This window comes from Corvus hawaiiensis, chromosome 6 (assembly GCF_020740725.1).
Source record: "Corvus hawaiiensis isolate bCorHaw1 chromosome 6, bCorHaw1.pri.cur, whole genome shotgun sequence".
Lineage (NCBI taxonomy): Eukaryota > Metazoa > Chordata > Aves > Passeriformes > Corvidae > Corvus > Corvus hawaiiensis.
The window spans coordinates 31,985,425-32,012,398 of NC_063218.1; the positions used below are offsets into that span (position 1 = coordinate 31,985,425).

Here is a 26,974-nt window from a genome sequence, read left to right on the forward strand (position 1 = left end):
TTAGTTTCTTGTAATACATGCTCTTTATTCCTTTTGTTCTAGGAGTTCTTTGGATTGTCCTGTCATCAAAGTATAAATAATTGCCAGCGGTAGCAAGATTCAAAGGATAAGAAGGGAAGCTAGGCTTCTTTACTCAGTCTAAAAAAAATACAACAAAATACTTACACCAAACTTGCTGTCAACCCTCAGTTTTTTAGAAGGATGGATTTCACGAGTGGTACATGCAATTTTTTTGATATTTTGAACTTTTAGAAGAGAGGCTGCTATACAAAAGATATATGAGAAATTTACTTGTTATAGTGAAGCCTCCATGATGAGAAAACCTTGCAATAGATCCTAATGACGATATTAATTTATCTCTGGTTGTTGTACAGTGTGCAGATTTTGCATCTCTTGACAGAGAACTTCATCTAAGAGTAATATTTTTCTAGGCCAATAAGGACTATGTTGCAGTTCTGCTTCTACCTGGTTCATATGCACCAACTTGCTTGACTTTAGTGATGGGAGATGTCTAAACCTGGTGCACATGAACAACCACATTAGTTCCATAGCAAAAGATGTATAGGTATGAAAAGTTGTGTTATAACTTGTATAAAATTATGATTGTACGATATTGAAGTCTACCGAGATTCATCAAGATTTTATGAGTTCTGCTCAGAACAGGTTAAATTTAAATACTTAGATTTGTGTATGTATAAAAATGTACATTTATGTAAATAAAGACATTTAGACATTATTTTAATTTTGTCTTTCAGCACTTGGAACACTACAAAGCCAGAAAGATTTTAATGGATTTAATGGAATAATGTTAATAAAACACTGATATTTTGGTTGTTGCTATGTTGTACTTACCCTAAGTCAAGGACTTCTCATTCTGCTCTGCACTGCTGTGGCCTCACTTTGATTATGAGCCTAATTAATTAGGCTCATAATCAATAAGAATAAGGAAATAGAAAGAGTCACTATAATAATGGATGAGAAATGTTTTCACATCCACAGATGGGAGTTTTGAAAATCTTTAAACAGGTGAAATCAGAGCATTTAAAACCTTAAATCTACAATTGGACTTTGTTTTTAGAAGTAGCAGTCACTGTGGATATTGCAATTTTGTCTGCACTTGATTGAAAAATCCAGGCCTCTGGGGTGCTTATTAGTGGCTACATCAGTTATTTTTGGTTCTGACTATTTCTGTGCATCAGGTCCCACATATTTTGAGATAATTGGTCAAAATGGCATTTAAATTCAAACAGCTGCTATGGCCCTTCTTTTAACCATTAAATACTATTCCAGCCAACTTTATGGTATCCATTTAACTTAAGGGCACAGGTCTCAGTAGCAGAAGTTAAACTGTAACAGTCTGACTGTGCTGACACAGGAGCCTGCAAGGAATGTGTCCCTGTGGGCAAGAAGGGCAATGGGATCCTGAGCTGCATTAGGAAGGGCATGGCCAGCAGGTCGAGGAAGGTGATCCTGTCCTTCTACTCAGCCCTGGAGTGCTGTGTCCAGTTCTGGGCTTATCAGCAACAGAGAGACATGGAGCTCCTGGAGCAGGTCCAGTGAAGGGCAGCAAAGTGATTAAGGGATTGGAACAGGTCACTTATGAGGGAGCTGGGCCTGTTTATCCTGGAAAAGACTGAGAGGGGGTGTTATCCATATATACAAGTATCTGAAGAGTGAATGTCAAGAGGATGGAACCAGGCTCTTCTGGATTTTGCCAAGTAATAGGACAAGAGGCACAGGAAGTTCCACCTGAACATGAGGAAAACTTCTTTATTGTGCAGGTAACCAAGCACTGGAACAGATTGCCCTGAGAGTTGTGGAGTCTCCCTCACTGGAGATTTTCAACACCTACCTGGATACAATCCTGAATAACCTGCTCTACTGGATGCTGCTTGAGCAGGGAGGTTGGACTACATGATCTCCAGCGGTCCCTTCCAACCTCAATCATTCTCTGATTAGAAGATCCTGTGATAGCTGATGGTGAGATCATTTCTTGCACCTGAAGCCCTGTACCTCCTTTTCTTCTCTCCTGTGTGCACCTTGTCTTTGTACCCCATTCCTCAGCTGGCCATGTAAAGCTGATAGAGCTACTCTGTCCCATGCAGAAGCCATGTCCCTCCAGAATGGGACTGTATTTCAGAGGTGCAGGAAGTGCAGATGGATGGGAAGTCAGGACCAGCAAGCCATGGAGATCATTCTGCTTGGCTTCCTGTGCTCAAGCCCTTCACATACAGACAGGTTTCAAGCACATAGTGGGGAGGAGAGGAAAGCAACTTGACTGAGTCCCTTATGGGCCTAGCATGATGCAGAATTCCTGGGGATTGGATTTGGAGTCCTTTTATGTGGACAGTTAGGAGGTCTGGGTTTAAGGACATTCTATCATATGTCACACAGGCCTAGAAGCACTGCATACAGTATTGCCTAAATACTTTTAGAAACTAACATAACAAAGTCATTTTCTGAGCATGTATTTTTAAGGTTTTAAAGTCTAAAATATTTTCATTAATTAATTTTAATTGTGGGAAAATTTGAGTTTAAATTGGACATTAAATATAAGTAGAAAACTAGGAGTCACCATCAACGGAAAATGAATTAAAAAACAAATATCAATTCATATATTTTAGTTTAAAAAAAAACCAAACCACACAAAATCAACCTGTTAAGGACCACAAGTTACCTGTTGCTTTCTTCATGTTGTTCTTCTCAGAGTTGGTCATGCAAGAGACATTATCCTGGCATCATGGGTTTGAATTTCATAACTGACTTGAAGAGAGTGGGAAGGATTTTAATTTTTCAAAAAAACAGCAGGTGGAAAGTGACTTGGTAAAGATGAGAGCTGACTGAAAAAAAAAAAAAAAGCAGCTGCCTACTCTTTACCCAAATGCCTGCTCTTTGGAGCAGCTGAAACTGAACATTTTGACAGTAAAGGATGCAGCTTGTTTTCCTTCATGCTCTATCATCTCACCCAGCAGTATTAACAGCATACGTCAACCAGACTGTCTTCAACAAAGAACATGCTAAACGTTTACAAGCTGTTCTGCATCAGATGGGCTGCAATGCACTAACTGCTAAGAGTCGAGGACCTCTCTAAATGTACCTTTTGTTTTGCAATTAGCTTATGGTTTCTCAAGCAGGAAGTCAGCTTCAGGGGTGGTGGCTTTTCTGCAGCTAAGATAATCAACATAGGAATTGTCTGATCTTTGTAGGTTTTTAAACAGATATTTTTGTGCAGAGTCAATGGATGTGGAAACTACTAAAACGATAATTTCTTCACATTCCAACGTTGCTGCGTTTTTTCAATCTGTGTATTTTAATTCTGTATTGAGTATTTGTATATTTATGAATGATTGAAACCAAAGAGGAAATAGTATGCTTATGCAGTAATATGCTAACTTTTTTTCCTCTTGCCCTGGTTTCAGCTGGGACAGAGCTCATTTTCTTCTCAGTAGCTGATGCAGTGCGGTGCTTTGGGTTCAGTAGGAGAATAATGTTAATAAAACACTGATATTTTGGTTGTTGCTAAGTTGTACTTACCCTAAGTCAAGGACTTCTCGCTCTGCTCTGCACTGCTGTGGCCTCACTTTGAGTTCTATGTGCAGTTTTGGTCACCACAATATAAGAAAGACATTAAGCTATTAGAGACCATCCAAGGGAGGTCAACAAAGATGGTGCAGGGTCTTAAGGGACAGCTATATGGCTGAGGTCACTTGGCTTGTTCAGCCTGGAGAGGATCCCTGAGAGGAGACCTCATAACAGTCTGCAACTTCCTCATGAGGGGAAGAGGAGGGGCAGGCACTGATCTCTTCTCTCTGGTAACCAGTGACAGGACCTGAAGGAATGGTATGAAGCTGTGTCAGGGAGAGTTTAGGTTGGATATTAGGGAAAGGTTCTGCACCCAGAGGGTGTTTGGGCACTGGAACAGGCTCCCCAGGGCAGTGGTCACAGCACCAACCTGACAGAGCTCAAGAAGCATTTGGACAATGCTCTCAGGCACATGGTGTGACACTTGGGAATGGTGCTGTGCAGGGCCAGGAGTTGGATGTGATGTTCCCTGTGGGTCCCTTCCAACTCATCATATTCTGTGATTCTTGACTTTTCAGTGTCTCATCCTCTGCCAGTGAGGAGGCACACAAAAGATGGCAGGGAGCGTAGCTGAGACAGCTGACCAAACTGGCCAAAGAGATATTCCATACCATAAAAAGCTATGCCAAATATATAAGCTGGGGGGAGTTACCTGGAAGGGGGCTGATTGTGCTTCAGGAATGGGCTGAGCATTGGTCAACATGTGGTGAGAAATTGTATTCTCTGCACTTGTCTTTCTTGTGATTTCTCTCTCTCTCTCTCATTTACTTTTATTATTACTATTATTATTATTATTATTATTCCTTTGTTTCAGTTATTAAACTGTTCTTATCTCAACCCATGAGTTCTATTTCCTTTTCTTTCCTGATTCTTCTCCCCATCCCATCAGTGGGTGGAAGGGGAAGCGAGCAAGTGGCTGTGTGGTACTTTGTTGCCAGCTGGGGCTAAACCATGAACATGAACTCGGGAAGTTTGGTTGTTTGAAGATTACACAATGTAGGTTATTTAAATAAGTATCTGACTGGTAAAAGAAAAATTCCTACAGCAGTCCTACAGCTGTGACACTGGAGCTGCTGGATGCCAGTCTTCCATTCCTGGCAAAATTTCTTCCAAAAGCATGTTCAATTCATAGCCTGTTTCTATTGGAAATATCTCATTCTCATTTTCTCTATTTCTTTCTGCCAAAAACAAATATCACAATCTGAAAAGTGCAGTATTTCATTACTATGTTGTATTCCTTTTTTTATAAATTATCATTTATTATTATCTATTTTTGAAGGAAATATGGATTATAAACATTTATTTGATAGAATACAGGACTCACAAGATACTGTGGCAACTTAAGAGTAAATTAAAATTGGATGTAGCGTGGGAAGTTAGGATGACACATAGTGTTTTCACCTTGACAGCCTTTCACTGGAGGTGGCACAGCAGAAGATCTTGACACATCTTGACACCAGCATGAATGCCTTCAAGTGGAAGGCAGGTAATTGTTTTCAATGCAGTAAGAATCTAAACTGATCTGTAGTCATGAGACAAAAAAAAGAAAAAGAAGAAGAAGAGTTTCTGTATTTCCTAGATGAGTTCTGATCTCATCTGTATTTTTAGAGGGAAAGTAAGTAGCTAAAAATAAAATAAATTTTAAAATAACATATATAAAAATAGCTATATATACATAATTAGAACTACTTTTCCTAGTAGAGTAAAGATGTGGAAAAAGTCCAGCATGGCAATTTGAAAATTTGAGATATTTGGAAATGTCATGATAAAAACAGTGCAAAATTCCAGAGATTACAAAGAATGGGAGAAATTTAAGTATAGAGCAGTAGGTTCTATTTGCATGTTTCATTAGCTGTCTCATAAAGCTTTTCTGTTCTTTCTTCTTCTGAGTTGTTGCCTTCTCATTCTCAATGTATTTCGCCTTTTTCAGTTTTCTGAAATAATTGAAAATAATAGGTGAGCAGGCAATTCTAATATTTTAAAAGAAACAGTTTTAATACGTGAAATTTCAAGTTTATTTTGGGGGAATTGCTGACTATGTTGCTACATTAAAACATTCAGTTATCATTTATCTAAGGTGAAGGGAGAGATAACACAGTTAAAATATACATAATGTAATACTTAGGTAATAAAGCTACAAGAATATATGATGAGATGTAATAAAGAAAAGATTAACTACTGGACAAAACTCAGCTGGGAAGTGCAGACAGTTTCCAAAGCCTGCAGGCTTACACAATGAAGCCACATACATGCGTGTCAGCAAGGGAGGCTGCAATGCCATGGGCCTGTGGTGCTGCCCCCAAATGACAAAATCTGTGCCCTCAGCCTGGGTCACCAGACATACCTGCACTGCAGAGATCCAGTCCACACAGTCATACACAGAAAGCTGACCTGAGCTTCTCTGCATTCGAAACATGCCCAGTCTGTAAAACATGAAGATCCACCCACAAATAATAGAAAGGTATCTATATGTGTAAGAGTATTCAGAATTGTGACTCTGTAAGTAACAAGACGGTTTCAAAACATTTACATACATTTCCTATGACAGTGAGATGTCGGTGCTTTTTGTAAAAGTAACTGTAATGAAAACAGGAGTAATAAATGTGACCATGCTACTGCCACCTACAATGACACTGCACATTTGTGTGTGGTTTTCTCTAAAACTTTGCCAGTAGACTAATTCAGATCCAAAAATGGGTGGTAAAGAAGTTATATTGTGGTGTCCCAAATCAGTTGCCATTGTCTAAATCAATGTCTGTTTTTACTCCATGTTTACTAACAAATCCCTACCCATGAAAATATATGTGGTGCATTGGCTGAACAGTTTGTGTGAGCTTATTTGAAGATATGCTCTCTTTGCTGATTTGCTCTCCAGTATGAGCTGGACTCCATAGCCATTAGAGGTCTTTGTACTCACTATAAGGTAACAGGATCAGGCCATATATAGAGAAGTATGTCTAAGTCACAAAGTACCACTTTTTCTACTCAGTTAGATATACTGATGCTTTAAGAAAAAAGAGGTTGTGTAGGTCAGTAGGAATTGTGTAACTGATGAGTATAGGATGACTAGGGGAAAAACTAAGGAAGGAAACCCTGTGTATGCTCTTCAAAGTAAATTAGCTCAGAACCACACATCAGGTTGCTGCTCCTAGGCCAAGGAGTGCACTTAGATATGCACAGCAGAGCCCTCCAGTGACGTGTACCTCACCATTCAGTCTATGAAATGAAACAATTTCATGTACAGATTTAATTTCTTCAAATACTCTCTCCCTGTTGGTGTATTTAACCAGCTTATTTCTGTCTCAGTGCACACACGAAAATCCCATTACATAAGAGAAACAGAGAAAAGAGTTAAAGAAAAGCAATCCATGGCTTCTGTTCTCTGCTGTTTTCCAGTAAAGTTCTCTTTTGAATTGGCAGAAGAAATTCAGTTACTGCTTGGTTTTGACCAACCCAGCTCTAGCCCTAGATACAGCAGCACAACCCTCAGGACTGCACTGACTTCCTAAAGCTACACACATTCCATTGCAAAATGATCTAGTGATCATCCTACCTAGAGATACATTACATTTGTAATTTGTTAAAATTCTAAGGCTATTGTGACAGTACTTTGATACAGTTGATCTGTAGTGATGAACAATACTCCTGTAACATTTAAATCCTTAAGCACCCTTCAAACATTCAAAAAACCAAAGGACACTAATTGTGTAGGCATTGCTTTAAGCTTAAAAACCTTTTTATGCACGAAATTAAGTCTTCATCAAGAAAATAACTGTTGAAATCTTAATACCTCTCAATGACAGCCACATTTGAAGAGCAATTTTACAGAATAATGATCCTTGTTGCATAATTTGGACAGACATTTGTTCTCATTTTAATTTCCCATACACTGCTTGCTTTACCATCTCTCCTTCCCACACCGATTAAAAGGGAGAGATCAAAAGTCAGAAGAGAAAAAACATCAAGTTTGGGCCTGGAGTTAAACTTGTGAAGGCTTCAGCACAGCTCCTACTTCAGACATGCTATGGCATATCTGACTAAAGCATCGGGTGCTTCATAGAAGATTTGGGCAGCTGCATTCCACCTGAGGTCCCACTGCAGTCACAAGTCCAAAATAGCAGCTTTAAACCCACTCACCTTCTACCCAGGACTAGAACATCTAAACTACCTGTTCTTTGATTTTTATATTCTTGAGGCATCTAAAATACTAACCTAGCCAAATGATATGCCAGAAGAAGAGGCATTTTTTCTTTCTATTTTACCTCATACTAAAGGTTGTCTGAAATCTAGAAATTAGTTCCTTATTCTAAACCTTGCTCAGTAATGATCTGGCAAGCTTCCTCAAAGTAAGTCTATAGGACTGGGTAGACTGTAAAATGGAGTATCAGGTTCTTGCTTTATTATCAGCTGGAGGAGAGGTTTAAATCCATCTTTTATACAATTTCATAACAGTTACAGACTTTGCCAAGGAATGCAATGTTCACTTTTTTGTGCCGAAAAGAATCCAACACACATAATTCTCCCATTAGAAAAAATGTCTAACAATCAGTTGTTACCCTTAGTACATAAATTGCTGGATTGTGATATACAACAGGGTCACACTAGAGAATATAAGTTATTTCTTTAAACTCTATGATAATCTATGAAAATTTTTGTGTTGCCATAAATAAGTAAGTAAATAAATAAGGCATCTTATCCTTCTGGAAAATTTGTGACAAGTTTGTGACACAAGATATGATGTTTAGTGTCTCATCTAACTTTTGCCTTGGGGTCTGCCCAAGTCAATGCCTTTGTACTTGCAACTGACTGAGGATTTCAGCAGGTGAGCTGGGCCCATGTAGTTTTTGAAGCACTTCTGATCTCAAGTATTCTATAAATGTGGAGTAATAAAAGAGAAATTTAATTTTCCTTCCATGTGCAGAATTATACCAGTCTGAAGCTTTTCTTTCCTCCCAAGGAAGTTTTATTAACCATTAAACTCTAGAACCATAGGTCTTCAGAATGAATGTGTTGTCTCAGTAATGCATCCTCAGCATGATTGCTTCAATGGATCAAAACCGTATCTCTTCAGAGAAGGAACCTCTGCTGGGTTTGCATGGCAAGGTTGTGGCAGCAGGGGGGCTACAATGAAGGTTTCTGTGAGAAGCTGCTAGAAACTTCCCCCATGTCTGACAGAACCAATGCCAGCTGCCTCCAAGATGGACCTGCCTCTGGCTTAGCCCACCAGCAACAGCTGTAATGCCTCTGGGATAACATATTTAAGATGGGGGGGGAAACTGCTGCAGAGCAGTAGCTGGACACAGGATTAAGAATATGTAAAGGAAACAGCTCCACAGACACCATGGTCAGTGAAGAAGGGGGGGCAGGAGGTGCTCCAGGCACTGGGAAATCTCCCGATAGCCCTTGTGAAGACCTTGGTGAGGCAGGCTGTCCATCTGCTGCTGCTGTCCATGGTGGAACAGATGTCCACCTCCAGCTGATGAAGGACCCCATGCCAGAGCTGGTGGATGGCTGAAAGAGGTGGAAGTCCACACTGCAGCAAGCTCCTGGCAGGATCTGTGGCCCCACGGAAGGAGAAGCCCAAGCTGGAGCAGGTTTGCTGGCAGGACTTGTTACCCTGGCAAGAAAGGTATGCTGTATACTGCTGTACTTTTGAGAGCTGTTCCAAAATCTCATTGGAAAAACTTATTTGACTGTAGCACTAGTGAATGTAAAAAACAAATTCAATTAATGCTTTTCACAAAATCCAAAAAGTTTTAGAATATTTCAGACATAATACTGATGATTTGTAGCATAGAATATTCAAACCTAAATGACTTAGCTTTCATAATCTGTCTCCAAGAAATCTGGAGCAAGTTTAGATGTAGAATTAACAATTTATACAATTAATACTAAAGTTTTAAGATTGTTGTATCTAGTTTTCTGCTATAGTCTCTTTAAAAAACCCTGAAATAACAGGAGGGCAAATTGAGACAAATCCATAACCCAAATAAAACATGGGTTAAATTAAAGTAAATTAATTAAAATAAAGTATTCTATCCTCAAACCATGGTTCAGAGGAAATTCTCTCTAACCTTATTTTCTTACTTCAAATACACTTTAAATACTTTTCCTTACAATTTTCTTCATCTGGAAATAGTTTTCATCAGGTTAGTCACAGAAGTAAGAGATATAGTTAACCTTAAATATTGATGGTATTCAGGTATCCAGATTGTTTTACTACTGACATAATTCATAATTGTTGCAAGTAGGGACATCATTGCATAAGACTGGTCACCTCTCAGCACCTTCAGTCTTGGGCAAAATTCTTTACTGAAAAAAAGATAAAGCAGCAGGGCAAGTGGGAGATGGAAAATGAATATAACTAACATAAGTGCAGGCTGAACAATATGAAAAGATGACAACTGGGAATTTGAGTAAATAATTCCTCATTAAGAGAGAAAGCCAGGAAGAGACAAGAATGAGTAAGGATGTTCAGAATATACTGTGCTAGTAGTCAGACTCTGAGGACATCAATGCATAAACCTCCTGTGTGCAGCTACTTCTCAGACTTTCTCCTGAATGGTGTGGCCTGGCGTTCTCCCCATATGGTCTTTATTTTTCACAATCTGCCCTTATGGTCTTTCTTCCCTCAGCTTGTCTGTTGAAGAAGTAAGACAAAAGAAGTCCTTGTACTGCTAGAATGAGGGATACCTACACTTCCTCCCACCAAGTTCTGAGTTTGTTCAGGGAGGGGTACTTTAGAGTAAGGTCTGGGTTTTGTGCTCCTCATGTTACCCTGCTCTTTGGAGTAGCTTGGTTTTGCTTCCTCTGGCTGATTTTCTGGTTGGTTTGACCACTGACTGTTCTGAGGGGTTACTGAAATGAGATTATTAGTACGCATTTGAGTTTTCTTTCAAAGATCTCATTTCTGTAGTGGCTTCCAAAATTCACAAAATACCACACTAAATGTAGGTCCTCATATTTTGGTTTTTTCTTCCAAAATGTAAACATATACCTGTATAAGAATAATGAAAAAAGCGTCTGTGTGTGGAAGCAAACATTTGTGTATAACAAGCAAAGATTTTGATGATGAAAGGGAATGATGTAATTTACTTCGCTCAGGACACGATTTCACCATAGCTGCATAAAATTAGAACTATTTAAAATGCCGGAACCTTGGCATGTCAATTCTGAGACAATTCAGGGCACGGGGAGGACAGGAGGAAGATGCCAAATAGCTATTTATTTTTCCTAACTTGATTTCAAAAGAATGTAATAGATTTGAGTTGGGATGCTACAACTGGTTCCAAAACTATAGCTCTTATTTGCAAAGTAATTTTTCCTGCTTCAGTCTCTACCTGCAAATGAAACAGAAACATGCTAAAATACTCACCTAAAGAATATTAAAATATTTGACAAATGGTTTTGACAAAATTTGGATAATACTGTCATCAATTATATAATCCTTTTGCAGGATATATTGTTTAAAAATGCAGCACATACCATCATAACGTGTTTCTTCTCATGTGAATTCTGAACAGAAAATAATACTTGGCATGAAAATTCTGATATAATTATCCGATCACAGCTCCCTCTTGTGTAATTCATAATTACTACAAAAAACTAAGTTGGAATAGAGATTGTTTAAATTAAATTTTATGGTAACTATTTACTTGATTCCTTTACTTTTATTTTTCTCATACTTAGAGAAATCTAGTGATGTTTTGTATTGAAATTTTGTTTTTCAGTTTTGTTGAAATTTTGTATTTTCATGCCATTTCAATGCCAGGACAAATAATAATACTTACAGTAAGGTTACACTAAAACCACATTTAGAGAAATATTGTTTTTGTACAATGACAGGATTTTGACATCCATAATCAAAATCATGGGGGTTTGCTTAAGAAAATTCGTATCTAATGTGCTCTTTAATACTGCTGCTAGGTCTTTCTTCTATACAATTTGTTAGAGGGTTTTTTTCTGTTTCCATTTTGCTGACATTTGGAAAAATTCTAGCTTTTTTTATTCTCTAGTTTTTGGGTCCATAGGTGTTCAGAGTGCTGTAATGACCTTGTTATCATTCTGTGTCTAAGCTTTGTGGTAATCTTTGTCTTTCTCTCAGTGAAGTAAGACTCGCTTTAGAACTAGTAACGGAATACTCATAAAGGAAAAGCTGGAAAGCTTATTTTTGGTATGGTGCTTTTTTCTGACTACACAGAAAGACTGCATTTGGTTAACTGTAGTGTTGTTGGCACTTGAAGAGTTACTTCGGAATAGAAAATTTTAAAAAAAAAGCAAAGAAAAGAAAAAAGGAAGGAGTTCTTCCTATTATAACAGAGTGCAAAGCCCAGAATGACCCTGCTGGAAGAGTTGTCTGAGTTCACTGGACGGAACGGGTAAGGGAACCAAAATTTAGAAAGTACAAGCAAGCTTGGTGCTAATGGTTCAAGTGCCACTTAAATTGCAGAGTGTGGCTTTGTCTACAGAAAATGATGGAAAAAATGGATCCCCTCAGGCAGACCTGCACAGAGCCCAGTTAATGGCGGGGAAAGCAAGGCCGCTGGCGGAAGCAGATGGGAAGAACCTCGACCTTTCTTCTATGCCAATACGCGACACCCTGACCACCAGGTACAGTGGAGTCCAGTTTACCCACAAAACTGTGGTGGGCAGCTGTTTTTATTTGAAACTTATTTTCAGAGAAAGAGACGCTTGTTTCCAAGTAATCAACCAACCAAACCACTGACCCAACACCTGTGGGGGTGAGGGGTGGGCACGTGTTGGGGATCACACCATCATACCATCACAGAATGAACTAGGTTGGAAAAGACCTTTAAGATCATCTAGTCCAACCTATGACCTAACACCTCCTCATCAACTAAACCATGGCACTGAGTGCCACGTCCGGTCTTTTTTACAACACGTTCAGGGATGGTGACTCCACCACCTCCCTGGGCAAACGATTCCAGCGCGCAATCACTCTTTCCGTGAAGAATTTTTTTCTAACGTCTAACCTAAAATTCCCTTGGTGCAGCTTAAGACTGTGTCCTCTCATTCTGTCAGTTGTTGCCTGACCGACCCCCACCTGACTACAACCACCTTTCAGGTAGTTGTAGAGAGTGATAAGGTCACCCCTGAGTCTCCTTTTCTCCAGGCTAAACAACCCCAGCTCCCTCAGCCGTTCTTCAAAGGGCTTGCGTTCCAAGCCCTTCACCAGCCTTGTTGCGCTCCTCTGGACACGTTCAAGCATCTCAACGTCCTTCCTAAACTGTGGGGCCCAGAACCGGACACAGTACTCAAGTAGGAGGGGGTATGGGCTGGGGGGGGATGATGGAGATGTGGGGATTGGGGGATGAAGCCGCTCCCAATGTTCCACCCCTCCTAGCGCTTAGGCAGCCAGCGCGATCGCCCGAGGGCGGCGCGCGGGGGCCTTGGCCGGGCTCGGCTGAGAGGCGGCGCACGGAGGCAGGCGCGGCGGGACAGCCCCGCGTGGCCGTTGGGCGGCCGGGGCCTGATTTCGAACGGCAAACGGCCCAATCAGAGGCGCGGGCGGGGCCGCGCGCTGGGTTTGAGCCGGGCGGTGAGCGGGGCCGCGATGGCGGCCGGCGGCGTCTGAGGGGCGGCGGGGCCGCGCCGCGCTGAGCAGGGCAAGGCAAAGAGGGTGGGGGGCGCAGGGATGGCGGAGCAGAGGCGGAGGCTGATGCGGCTGGCGGTGCTGGAGGAGCTCCGGGCTTCGTACGGGATCAAGGTGAAGAGTGGGAGCTGCCTGGCGGTGGCCAAGGCGCCGGGAGCGGCGGCGGCGGAGGTGAGCGGGGCGAGGTAGCTCGGAGGGCTCCGGCTTCCCGGGCAGGGCAGAGCCAAAGCTCACATGGGTCCAGGGACTGGTCCTGTCGCCGGGAGCGCCGGGTGCGGTAGCAGTGCCATTCCCGTAATGCAGCGGCTCCTGCCAGCCCCTAACAGGGCATCACCTCCTGCAGTGGGGAAAAGAGGTTTTTTTTCCCTTTCCCTCAGCGTGCAAGTGTTCCATGGGGCCGTCATATAGCCGTGTTGTGACTGGAGAAGGTAATGGCTCGGTGGCGCTGGATGCCCCGCCCCCGGCAGTTTGGGACTCGCGTGTTGCCGGGCGGGCCAGATGGCGAACGGGATGTGTTCCTCTTTTGTCCGTGGACTTGCTGGCCACTGAAACACACCAGCTCGCTCTGATCCGTGCAAGAGCTTTTTATGCTTCACTGTGATTGATGTCACTCACTACGGAATTCCAGTCTTAGTAATTGTATTATTTCTTGGAATATAGCTAAGGTGTTGTTTCTAAAAGCTTTATGTCTTTTTCTTGTTTTCTTAGATTTTTGTTTTATTTGAAGGGCTTTATTTGCCCTTTTCTTAGTATAAGGCATAACTAAGTATTTTGGCAAAGACAGCTCTGGCCTTGATATGCCAGTGGTCCAAGAATGAAATCTGTCCTATTACCTTAAATATCTGTTTTGAGTTTGATGAAGGAAAAAAGTGTTTTCTGTCTCAGGGCTCTTATTTAAAACTGAAGTATTATAATGGATGCCAGCACTGAAGTCCAATCCAGAGCACTGATCTTCTGGTAGACTCTTTTAATTTCAGAAGTGTGGACCACTCTCAAGTTCTAAACAAGATCTCTGTGCAACTGAACTTCCTCAGACAGCTTTCTGTAAGGCTGAGAAGATATTACACAATGCTGCAGTAATCCTTGGTCAATATAAGCCAAAGAAGTTGGGAAAACATGTGCTTGAGTTCGGTTGTTTGGAAAGGGAGAAAGCAAGAGTAAAGTTAGAATTAGTTTTCTTCCCCTTGTCAATATCAAACATATAGTTCTAGACTTTCCCTTCTTTTTCCATTCGAAGGGAAGACAATGAGAACTGTGAACAACGTATGTATGTCTTGATAAAAGATGTCTTCGTTGCTGTCTGTAGTGCTTAAATTGTATGCAAGGAAGAAAATCTGTACTTAAGTAACTACTGAGCAAGGTAGGAAAAACTACAGAATAACATTTGTTTTGCCAAGGGATGTCTTATTTCTGCTGTGAGGGAACAGCAGAAATATTACTAGCTTTATTATTTATTAATAAGAAATTAAATAACAGCTTCTGATACTTCAAACAAAACCTAGTGAGGTGAGCATATCAGTTAAGAATTTTAAGTGTTGCATTCCAAACCGCTGGAATTTTCTAGTATGTAATCTTGTACATACAGAAAAAACATTTTCTCTTGGAGTTAATTTTCTTTTTGTAGTTTTAGTAGCAACCTGGAACACAAGGACAGATGTGTTGCTTCTTTTTCCTGACTGTGTAATATTTGCTTTCTGTAGGACAGATTAGATTGTGGTCTAATGGGTTAGTTACTGATTAACTGTTTTCCTAACATGGACAGCACGTTGAATTTCAGCTATGAATAACTAAGAGTTTGCATTCATCTCTAAGAACAAGTTGGGCATGATCCCAGTCCTCTTCTGGTTGGGAGAGGGACTGGCTTGCATGTTCTGTAAATATGAATTTAAAAAAAAATAAAAGTATAAGGTGTTACACAGGAATGTGGGCTTTTATAACTGACAGAACTGTGTAGCAACCTCAGATAAACATTTTAAAAAATTCTGTAGGTGAACATCAGTAATGACTGAGATTTGCTTATTTTCTAATATGTAATACACTTTAATGTCTTACTGTTAGGCAGTAGAAATAACAGTTTTTTAAGTGCAAATGCTAAATATGAGGTTCAGAACAGTTTTCTAGATTGTTCTGTGGAGTTTAATCCTTCCCAAAAGAGCAGTCTTGAGTCTGAGATGAAGAAAAAGATTTTTTTTTAAAAAGTTATTTCAATTGTCTCATGTTGATTTTTAAGAAAAAGATTTTAGTCAATTGGAAAAGCTAAGGTGAGATTCCAAAACAATCTGGTTAATATCCTTACTGATTTGGGAGTCCTATAAGAAAACTAACTTCTTGTAAAATAAGAAGTGTAAAATGTACTGCAGAAAACCTTTCTACTCTTTCACAATCATCTAGGGTGTTACCTGGTAACTAGAATTAGCATAGTTTTAGATCTTTAGAGATCACAGTGCTTTTCCAGACAATATCTCTTATCTGAAAGACTTTGTTTTTTGTCTTAACTACCTTTATGTTTACTTGTTGCATGTGAGCTTTTTTCTAATATGTAGTTGATAATTATATCAACTTTCAAGTAACATTATTTGAATTTTGTATTTTAGGGTAAAATCTTTGGAATATCTTTTCATGCGTTGCCACAATCACTTGTGCCAGAATATGGTTATATTCCAAGGTAAATTAACAATGTATATTTAGATTTTGTGCTTACTTTGCTCTCTTTCTAGTATTGAACCCTTGTCAGAAGGAGTGTAGTATTTGTTCCACGCCTGCTAGAGCTTCTGGGGGATATAAGAGTAGTTCCATCTGGGAAAGGAGGGATGCAGAAGTTAGATGGGGAATTCAGTACCACAGCTCTCATTCAGTTGTATTTCTTTATATTCTTCTCATTGGGGGAAATTATTCTATGTATTAAGTTTTACAAAAAATGGTGAAATAGTTTTTCTGGGAAAAACCCCAGCTTTATTGTGTGCATCAGAAGTATGTTTCTGTTCTTTTCTCAGCTTTCTTGTTGATACTTGTGAATATTTGGAAGAACATGTTCATACTGAGGGACTCTTCAGAAAGTCTGGATCTCTAGTTCGCTTAAAAGCTTTGAAGGTAATCTCTAAAGCTGTTATTTTTTTTCTTAATAAGCTGCATTTCACTTGAGCATGTTTTAATTTTTGGCCTCTTTTCAGTCATATTCAAGTTTTAATACTGGAAGTAGATTGGTAACATTGCCTCCTTTAGAAATGATAGGAGATCTAGTCCAGCAACTGACATGGTTCCCTTTTTTTTTTTTTTTTTTTTTTTAAATATTTCTCCTTCCAGGTGATGAGAATAGTTTCGGACTGAAGAAACTCATTAGCAATTGTGCAAACTGGATGCTATGAGGATATTTGTTTAGCAATGCTCCCCTGGTGGAGGGAAGATGGGGAACCTGTAAATTAACACACATGGTCTGACAACATTGCCTGTGCCTCATTATAGATAATGTAGTTGGGTAAAACATGACTGAAACTAACAGTGGGGAAGATGTGACTGTTGTGACATGGGCTAGAACATTACTGCTTACATTTAGAAATCCGACAATATGTTGAAGACTTTAACTCATGTTTCTTATGAAAAATTTCAGAGTAAACTGGATCAAGGTGAAAACTGCCTCTCAGCTGCACTGCCATGTGATGTTGCAGGGCTTCTCAAACAGTTCTTCAGAGAGCTGCCTGAACCCATCCTTCCACCTCACCTGCAGGAAGGCCTTTTCAAAGCTCAGCAGCTTGGAAATGAGAAGAAAACTGCGACTGTGTTGCTGTCCTGTTTGATGGCTGACAGAACAATTGCAGCTTTGAGATACTTTTTCAACTTTCTGAGAACTGTGTCCTTAAGGTCAGTGTAAAGGGCATGCTTGTAATTCCCTTAACCACTTCTCTGTCCAGGCAAGTGCTGTACCTTCCTGTGAGTAGTTTGCAATTTTAACTTTCACATCTGCAGATACTCACTAAATTCAGTTGTGGTCCTTTATTTCATAAATCCAAGGTTTTCTTTATGAAACCTTAATTAACTGGAGACTTGACTTTGTTCAAGCTTTGTAAAGCAGAATTACCATACCTTGCATTCCCTAAAACTGAAGGGATCTGTAACTTCTTGATTTCAGTAACATAGTTGTGAAATTATCTGGCCTGGAATGCATAAATCTGTACATTAATCTTGTTATGTAAGCACTCCAGTGAATGAATCCATTTTCATTTTTCTAACTGCATTTGTCTTATTTGGTCTTCTTCTCTGCTTATGTTGTGATAATTTGATTTTAAAAACCCTTTTCTTGTAAAGATCCAAGGAAAACAGAATGGATAGCAGTAATCTGGCAGTAATTTTTGCTCCCAACCTCTTGCACTCAAATGAAAATGAAAAGATGTCAGCTAGTACAGAAAAAAAAATTCGCTTGCAAGCTGCAGTCGTGGAAACACTTATTGACCATGCGGCAGAAATCGGTAAGATGATAAATGCTTATCAGCATGTCTCGTTGCACTGACCTGTTTACAGCTTTTCTTTTCAACTTTTAAGAATAATCAAAAAAAATACTTCTCGACTATTCCAGGACAAGTACCAGAATTTATATTGGAAAAGATTCCTTCAATGCTAGGTGTTGATGTCTTTCAGTCGACACCCTCACTGTGGGGCCATGAAGACAGTGAGAATGAATCTCCCAGTGAATGTAAGAGGAGGAGGCACCGAAGTGTTGGGGGTAGGTATGCTTTGTGAAACTTTCAAAACCAAATATGGAATTGCAGCTTCAGGTAGTCTGATCCTAAGTACTTGCTTCTTCCAGAAGCAGAACAGATGTTTGCAAAATTGATTTGGTTTGATCTGCAGGATCTATATAAGACTTCAGTAATCACATTATTGTATATTTACTCAGAGTTTTCTAGTCTCTTGTCTACTAAAGAAGCTATTTTGGTTTTGTTTGGATTTGTGTAGCCAAATTAATATTCAAGCTTTTTCTGGAGTCAGCTTCAGAGGGCTGTTCCAGAGGGCTAAAGGGGTTTTTTGGGGGGTTTTTTGGGTTTTTGTGGGGGTTTGTTTGTTTTGGGGTTGTTTTTTTTTTTTTTTGTTAATTTTGAAATTATACTTTAATATATACTTTGATAAGTGAGGTAATGAGAAAGCAGGGATGCAAATGGCAGGTGTGTTTTGAATTAGAGTAGTTAATTTGTGGTTTGAAGTGTAAATCTAAATTGGATGTTATTGGATACTGTGTGCTCTGGTAGCATGGATCTGGGATTTGGGGTGAGGCTTTTTTCAGTTTTCAACAGGGCTGAGTTGGAGTTTCTTGCCAGATACAGACAATCAAATAGTATCATCTCATTTCTGCACTCTCTTACAGGAAATACTATGGTTACATATATGCTTGATTGATTCAAATCCACTGCAAAGTGATCTTTTATGCATTGGTATAAAAACATAGGTACTTATTTAGCTCATGTACCTGGAGTATTAAACCTGACAGTAGTTTAAATTAAAGCTGTGTGATTGTATGTTTAGCCATGGCATGGTTTGTTTTTTTGTGTATTGAGCTCCTCTGCTCTGAAGAAGAGAGACCATCCCAGAGTTGCAAAGTGATAAACATGAAAGTCAACATCTTGAGGAGAAACAGTTAGAACTTGGTAGTTCTGTAGAATAGGTTTTGATAGTAGGCAGATTCTAGTCTTTCTCCTGATGTAGATTACTATACTTGATCTGTTTTCAAATATGTCTTTAAGAACTATGTGATATCCATGAGACACCATAAAATAAGTACTACCACCTTGTATTTTGCTAAGCTTCACTACAAACACATGCAAATACAACTGTAGGTTGCAAAACACTTGATAAAAATACTTTAATTTTGTACTTTGAAAAGCAGGAAAACTAGTAAAGTTTCATGTGTATACTCTGCTGTGTTTAATTTTATTTTTAAAAAAAACAAATCAACTCCCCCAAAAAAGCACATAGTTCACAGAAAAGTTTTACATTATTTCTTTGTAAGACCAAAATCTCATACTTTTTTGGACCTAATTTCAAAGCTCTAAAAGCTTTACAGCTTCAAGTTGTCTGTCCATTAGTCCATTAAAGTGAGGGTCTCTGAGACTTTGTGAGTAAGATCTCAATGGGTACTGTCTAGGTTTGCCTACAAGAAATCAGAAGGCATATACTTTTATAATGACCAGTAGACTTTTCTACAAGAAACTTCTGTTGTCTGTGCAGAATGGCTTTTTGTTGTTGTTTTGGGGTGGTGCTGTTGTTGTTGTTGTTGTTGTTTTGGGGGGAGGGGGTTGTTGTTGTTGTTTGGGGGGGGGTTGTTGTTGTTTTGGGGGGTGTTGTTGTTTTGGTTTTTTGGGGGGGTTCTTTTGTTTGTTGGGTTTTTAGTTTGTTTTTTTAAAATAATTTTTATATTAAGGAAAATAGATTTTTCAGCTATTGTGAAAGCAATAAAAACTATGTTGGTGGGAAGATCTGGGCTATGATTTTCTGTACATAAAACCCATTTAAACTGATTTGCTTTGTTTCTCCCTGAAAAGAAATACAAGTTAAACTTGAGTTGAAAACAGAGCAAGACAAGCTTCACATTTAAATTTGATTGCTCGGTGTGTCTTGCATTTCAGATATTGTTAGTGGAGCATTGAATAAATTTAAATCTAACAGAACACCCTCCACTACACCTCAACAAGACAGAAGCGGTAGGTATTGGTGTATTTGTACTGAGTAAAGCCCATGCAGTACCCTCTGGATTTGTTAACTATAGTCAACAATTTTTTAAACTGAAGAATTAGAACTTATTTGAAGATAAGTGATTAAATTTAAATGGTTTAAAATGGAATATAGATACATATTTATTGAGGATACTGCATTTACTGTAATTCTTGGAGCAGCTACAATCACTGCAGTAGTGGACTGTGTGGTTTAGCTCTGTGGGGATTGCACAACCAGATTTGCGCTTTTTAGTTAAGGCTTCAGTGCAGTAGTGCAGCATTTTATCATCTTGGGAATGAATCTGCGAGGACTAAAATTCTTTCATGCTTACTGTTTCTAAAACTTAGGGAAGATCGCTATACATTTACTTCCTCCTAATACCTGTATTGTTTTGTTAATGTATGGGTTTGGATTTTCCTTTCTGGTACTCTAAACTTGCAAAAAAACCCAACAAAATAAAAAACCAAACCCTAAGCTATACTGATTGCTTTGCCTCTTCAAAATGCATGCACTTTGGCTAAGCTTTTGCAACAAGTTTCTTTCAGAGTTTAAAAAAACCACCGAAACAACCATTTACTTTAGTAAACTCTCTACCTTTTAAGCTGTTATTGCAAGTTTGGTTTTCTTAATTTCAGTCCTTTCATCAGTGACTCCGGTGGTTCTTACTCCAAGCACCAAGCGTAAACTTCCAACTGATTGCTCTCAGGGCTTGTCCAGCAAGAAGAGACGATCTTTTAAGCATAGTTTTGCATTTGAGTTTTTACCAAGTAGCATTTTTAACAGCAGCTCAACACCAGCATCAGGTACAGTGCCATCACTTTTTCCTTGCTGCTTGAAGTGATTGTTGGCTTTTAATTTAAGTGTAGAGCCTTTTGTTCTTGCTAGACAGTCATTGATGCTCATTACTGAAGTGTTCCTGGCACTACTTCCCCATCTTGGTAAATTGTGTATGTTTATATTCTTCGGTGACTCATGTTACATGGATTGAGCAAAAGCCAAATTCTTTCTTGTTTTCTGTTCTATTAATCTCTCATACTTGCAATTCTGATGTCCTTTTATCTTTTTTGCTCCCTATGTATCAGTCAGGTTATACTCCTGTTTCTATCTTGGTGCACAAATCCGTGAAGACTGCCTATGCTTCCAGTCTTTAGAAAGTTGTAGCCTTCTGTCTCCTAAATGCTTAAATAGCTGATCTCAGCTCTGTGAAATGTAGTTGTTGCTTTTATAAAGCTTCTTTCTTGTGTCCCATCACCCCTTGTTTTTTCTCTAGATGCTAAATTTCAAAACTCTAGAGAAAATTTTACTTTTGTTTGACAGGGCTTTAGCACCACTGTATTCTACTTGAGTGCTTCCAACCATCAGGCTATTCTGAAAATCCTGTCTTTTTTTCATTTGGTTCTTTAGTATGGTGCCAACTGAAGTTAGAATGAAAGGAAATTTCTAGATTGGCTGTTTTGCTAGATTTCTCCCCTCCCTCCCTCAAGGGAGTGTTATAAAACTTAGTGCTTTTTTTATTAAATCATTTCATGTTCTCCATGAAATACTTGTTTCTACAGATAAGCAAACCAAGGCAACAATGTTTTATAAAGATAGCAGTGATGCATGTGTTTCATAAAATGTCCAGTAGTAAAAAAAGCAACTCTTTTCTTCATTGTTGCTTTAGCTGTTCTGGCTAGGTATGTAAAAAAAAAGCACACTGCAAATAATAACGAGACTGACTAATTTTTCTTCTTGAACTCTTAAATTTGAGGAATTGATCTGATGATAACAGTGTGGAAACTTATTTGAGGTAGTCATATCTGTAGCATGTAATTAATTGCATTCCAGCCACTTTTATGGATGCTACAAGCAATAGCTTTGTTTAATTTTAAAGTGGAAGTCAAAATAATTTCAAGCTAGCACTCCACAAAATAAGCAAAAAAATTGTGCTGTTTAAAAACATGTTCTTTATTGTGTTAACTCTTAAGTCTTTATCTGAAAAAATGTGACTATTTTAAGTTCATAAAAATATAATTTTGTCCCTGTAGTTCAGTTTGAAGCAAGTCCTTGTGTCTGTCTTGAGTCATCACAAACCTCACTATCTCCTTCAACCATGGGTGAAAATCATGTGTCCAGTTCGGGTAATAGAAGAAGCAAAAGACTTGCAAGCAAAAAGCTATACAGGTAATTAACTTTCAAAACCTAAAGATAAATTGGAAAGATGGGTCTAGACCCCTTGAATGATGACCTCTATCTGTATCTAAAATTATTGGTTTTGGTAAATTTTTGTAATCTTAAAATCACCAGGTCTTCTGATGTTGCAAAATGGAGCTCAAAACAAAATAAGATCTGGTATAGTAGCTTCCTGTGTCTATTAAAAAAAGGTTACCAGGAAGGCAATAAAATAAGTAAAACTAGAGGAAGTAACTGTAAACAAGTATCAGGATGTTTTCATTGCCCTCCTAAAAAGTTTGTCCCTTCTTCCCTTCTGTCCTTCCAGGGCTGAATCAGGAAAGACAGGTTGTTTTTCTCCAAAGATAAGCCGAAAAGAAATGGTTCGTAGGTCTTTACGCTTGAAATTTGGTTTGGGGAAAAGCAATAGAGAAATGGTAAGTACCCAGTCCTGTAGTTAGAGTGCAGATTTTAATCCAAAGTTTTGGGCACTACTTTTCAGTAGCAGGAAGCACATACTTTGTAAAGGAGGAATCCCAGGATTAACTGAACCTGCTTGCTGTCACGTACAAGAAACCTGAGGTTTATTTGCATAGCAGTAACTGATCAGCTTGTAATGTGTTTGGCTGGCATGGGGCATGAGGCTGAGGGGAGGGAACAGCTGACCTGAATTGACCAAGGAGCAATTCCATGCCATGTAATGTTAAGCTCACCAGTAAAACTGGGACAGGGATAATTTATGGAAAGTTGCCACTGCTCAGAGGCTTGCTGAGAATTGTTCTGCTTGTTGTAAGTGACCTTTGCATCATGTCTGGGTTTGGGGTTTTTTGTCTGTGGTGTGTGTGTGTGTCCCTTTTTCCATTTCACCTTTCCAATTCTCTTCCTCATCCTGCTGGGGAATGGGGAAAGTGGGCATGTTGCTGGGTGGGAGCTTGCCTGCTTGTTGGGATCAACCCACCACACTTGTGCTCAGTGGGTCTCACAGTTCCTGAGCTTCTGACCTTGCAGAGCCTGTGCACAGTCACTCTGTTCAGAGTGTGATTAACTGCAGGGAGGCTGTTCCCTATCTAGGTCTACAGAGAATCAAGGCAAGATGAAGTATGGCCAAGAAAAGGCTGCTGTGGCTGATTTGCATAGCAGTTTCCTGAAAGTTCCTCTGTAAAAGAGATTCCAAATTACAAGTTTATATAAAAGCAATTAACACTTTTTGTTTGTTCAAGAATATTGTATCAGGATGTACAGTTGGCAATAGATCAGAAAATATTGGAAGGCGTCTTGCAAGTCAGCAAGGTTTGGAAAGCAGAACTGAATGTGCAAAAAGGGATGTACTCTTCAGCCCATATGTCAATGAAAAGTTCCCTAAGAAAGGTAACTACCTAACTAAATATATTAGATGGGGGAAAGGTCTACTTGTTTTAACTTTGCAAATGCAACTTTATAAAGGCAATTGGATTAAAAGTATGCTTGTAGATAAGTCAAAAGTACCTTGTATGTTAGTGGCTTCTGGGGAAAAAGAATTGGTTTAGAACAAGCTTTTTGTGTTTCTAATATATTTTAGTAGTTCTCTTTTGTAAGTTAAGTGAGAGGAGATGCACGATTTCACTTATAATATAACCTTTTTTCACATTTCTGAAATTAAGGGCATAACAGCATCTTTAAATTCAGTGTTGCTTTGGTAATTATTTTCTAGTAAGAATTTTGTCTATAATTATTAAAATCACAATAAATTATTCTTACACACTGTGGTATTTATTTTAAGGTTCCAGGAATGTAAGCAAATCAGAAGAAAACTTGCTAACTCCAAAATGTCACAATAAAGTAGATCACCGAATGTCATGGAGTAGTCCTGCTGTTACGGATTCTCAGGTGATCAACAAGAATGAGCAAATGCTGCCAGGACACACTGAAATGGGAGTCAGCTCTTCAGAACCTGTTTTGGTGTTTGGAAAGCCACCAGTTACTCCAGATGAATTCAAATCTGCAACTGTAAGCAAACAAGACAACAACCTGGAGCTTGTACTTTGTGAAGACGAAAGCAATTCAACTGCAGAAACATTATTGAAAGTTAAGCAAGCCTTCTCTGCATCTGGGAGTATTCTTCACAATTTGATAGGTGATAAAAAATCATCCCTCTCAGTTGTAGCAAGTGAAGTATTAAATGAAAGTCCATGTCTCACAGGGCTCAGTTCAGCAAAAGAATCGTTAGTGGAAGACGTTTCTGAAAATCTAGTAAATGTAAAATCCAGAGAGCTGTTGCACCAATTTAATCAATCTTCTGCTGCTGATAAACAGCAATCAAAAAAAGAGGAATTTGAAGTTTTGGAGAAAAGAAACTTCAAAACTTCTATTGAGATTGAACTTCAGGTCCCAAAAACAGATATAAAAAAAGGAAAAGAACTTCCTATGCCTCAAGTACTAGCCAAGGAAGATAAGTTGACTGTTGAGAACAGTTCAACACAAGATGACTTACACCAATTAGATTGCTCTGGAAGAAAAGAGAAAATAGAATTAATACACTCACAAACAGCTGAAAGCTGCATGGTAAAGTGCTGTGATTTGGAAGAGGGTACTGCTAAACCTTCTTTGGCAGGACAGCTTCCTGCTTCGCAATTGCCTAAATCACAAAATGAAATAGGCAACCAGTACTTGAAAGCTGAAAATTTGGATAAAGCTTTAACTAAAACATTGACTGTTTCTGACCACGGAAAGGTTTCTGACCACATACAGTGGTTCAACCAGCTTTCAATAAATGATCCAAATTCTGCAAGCAAAGTGAAACCACCTCTGAAGTTTCAACGTACTCCAGTTAGACAGTCTGTAAGAAGAATGAATTCCCTTTTGGAGGCTAACAGACAATCTGTAAGCTCTCGGGCGGTTAAATCAAGCAGTGTTGGTTCACCACTTGTTAAATCTTTGAGCTATGATTCTGCAGTATTCCCCTGCACAGAAAAGCCCTCGAAGAATTCCGTGCGTTTGCCACGCAGGAGTGAAAGCACATGTAACCAAGTTTCTGTAGCTCATAAGCAGCTAGACTTAACTTCTAAATCATGTTGCAGGCCATTAAATCCATCAGAAAAGCCTGATGTTTCTGTCAGAACTGTTGGGATCCATGAACAAAAAGTTCATCCATCAAAGTCTGTTCTAGAAGATCTAACCAATCATGAAATGGTTAAATCCAGTTTGAAAGTTAATGCAAATATAAATATTCCAGGTGCTGCCTCAGAAAAATCTATGATTGCAAGAAGTGCTCCAGGAAAAGAAAGAGCTCGTTACAGAGGCTCTCCAAAGAATCCAATATCTGAAGTAAAACTACTGCCAACTGCAAAGCCAGTAGACTTATAAGATCAAATGTGACAGCTAAATGGGTTCTTCGCAACTTGGTTAACCTTTGGAAAAATCTAAATTTGTATGACTATTTTTTTAGCTCTTCTTATTTGTAATTTTTCATTTATTTTAAATGAATGAGTTGTGAAGATGTACAAATAGAAATTCGTTTTATATTGAGGTTTTCTTCATTTACTGAAACTTCTGTAAATGCTAGTCAGTTCAACTAAATTAATTTGACTTATAAAACAAAAATAATCTGTTTCTACAAATGTTTGTGCTAGATCTCAAGTTTTGATTATCTCAGCTTTTAAAAACATGCTTCATCTCCAAAACAGTTCTTGCAGTATTTTGATAAAGTATCAAGTTTAAAAACAGCTTCTCAAATGTTTAATATAAAACTAACGGACATATGAAAGGAAGTGTTTTGATGCTGCGTATTAGTAGTCAAATTTACTTTTTAGTTTTAAGTGTATTGTAGCACCCCTTGATACTACTAAGTTGGACCTCATATGAGCTCTATTTCTTTTGCGACAATGTTTCTTATTTTTACTAGAGTAAATTGGGAGCATATTTTCCTTGTTGAGTAGGTAAATATCAAAATACAATTCATGTGTGCACACACACTGGAGAATTATTAGAACACATGGAAAACAAATGTGCCGTTTATTCAATAATTGACAAGTCTTACAACTTCATCCAGCGATGTGTTCTGCAGTAGGTACTAAGTATTTTCAGTTGTGAGTAGTAAAATGTTTTATCTTAATATGAGAGGGGAGTTTTAACTTATTTTTAGAGCTGTAGAATTATGTTAACTAAGCGGTGCAGAAGCTGGGTTTATATGCTGAAAGTGTTGCAAGAGACAAATGTAAGAAGCCATAGTATGTTAAAGGTTGATTTGCACAAGCAAATGTTTACATCTTTTGGAATGAAAACTGTTTGTCTGTCATCAGTTGTAAAATTATTTAAGAGTAAACACTTGAAACTGTTCGTTAGCTTTTTATATGTGTGAATTGCTTATTGGCAAAAGGTTAGAGCTGAGGCACTGGATACTTTTGGTTTTAATAAAACCATTGTTTTTTCCCCTTTTCTGAGCTTGTTCTTCTATAATGACTTGGAAGGTTAGAATGTGCTGTTACATGCAGACTGTAGACACCAAAATTAGTAAGTCTGAAAATACTGAAGCCAGAAGTAAATCTGTTCTGGCTGTCCTTTTTGTTGATCTTAGATGCATGTTGGTGATTCTCACAACTAGCAAAAGGCATGGTGCAGCATAGTTTACCGGCAGTAGTCTGAACTTCTTAAAATGGTATGTTAATCAAAAGAATAGTTCTTTTCTGCTCCCTGCCTCCTTCCCCATGTATCCAACAACTTGCAAGTTTAATTGGTTCAGCTGGTTGATCTGGTGGAAACCTCCTGCCTCATTCTTGGTACATTACTGTAAAATCTAATACCAGGGAGCCAGCCATGAGGAGATCTTAATAGGATTGCTTGGTGTTGTGGTTAAGGATGGGAAGCTTCAGTTTCATGAAGGAGTGAATATATATGGCAATTCACCACCATCCAAAGAGGAAGCTCCTGTTCTTGGCAGTGTACTCCTAC

At 38.8% G+C, this 26,974-nt stretch overlaps 1 protein-coding gene across 2 annotated transcripts; it reads left to right on the forward strand.

The window, feature by feature from the left end:
- The first annotated feature begins 13,122 nt into the window (after positions 1-13,122).
- On the forward strand, positions 13,123-26,461 carry ARHGAP11A (Rho GTPase activating protein 11A). 2 transcript variants are annotated; one of them, XM_048305685.1, is made up of 12 exons: positions 13,123-13,366; positions 15,790-15,860; positions 16,189-16,285; positions 16,803-17,053; positions 17,498-17,658; positions 17,766-17,912; positions 19,810-19,884; positions 20,533-20,700; positions 21,925-22,060; positions 22,377-22,485; positions 23,269-23,416; positions 23,808-26,461. In XM_048305685.1, exons 1-12 carry the CDS (start codon positions 13,238-13,240, stop codon positions 25,388-25,390), a joined length of 3,075 nt encoding a protein of 1,024 aa, XP_048161642.1. In that variant the 5' UTR covers positions 13,123-13,237; the 3' UTR covers positions 25,391-26,461. The 2 variants fall into 2 exon arrangements, with proteins under 2 accessions (XP_048161642.1, XP_048161644.1); XM_048305687.1 differs by lacking the exon at positions 19,810-19,884.
- The last annotated feature ends 513 nt before the right edge of the window (positions 26,462-26,974 follow it).

Coding starts and splice junctions, on each gene's coding strand:
- ARHGAP11A (XM_048305685.1), top strand. CDS start 13,238: ATGGCGGAGCAGAGGCGGAGGCTGATGCGGCTGGCGGTGCTGGAGGAG. Junction 16,286..16,802: donor TTCGCTTAAAAGCTTTGAAG/GTAATCTCTAAA, acceptor GAAAAATTTCAG/AGTAAACTGGATCAAGGTGA. Junction 17,913..19,809: donor GAGGCACCGAAGTGTTGGGG/GTAGGTATGCTT, acceptor CTTGCATTTCAG/ATATTGTTAGTGGAGCATTG.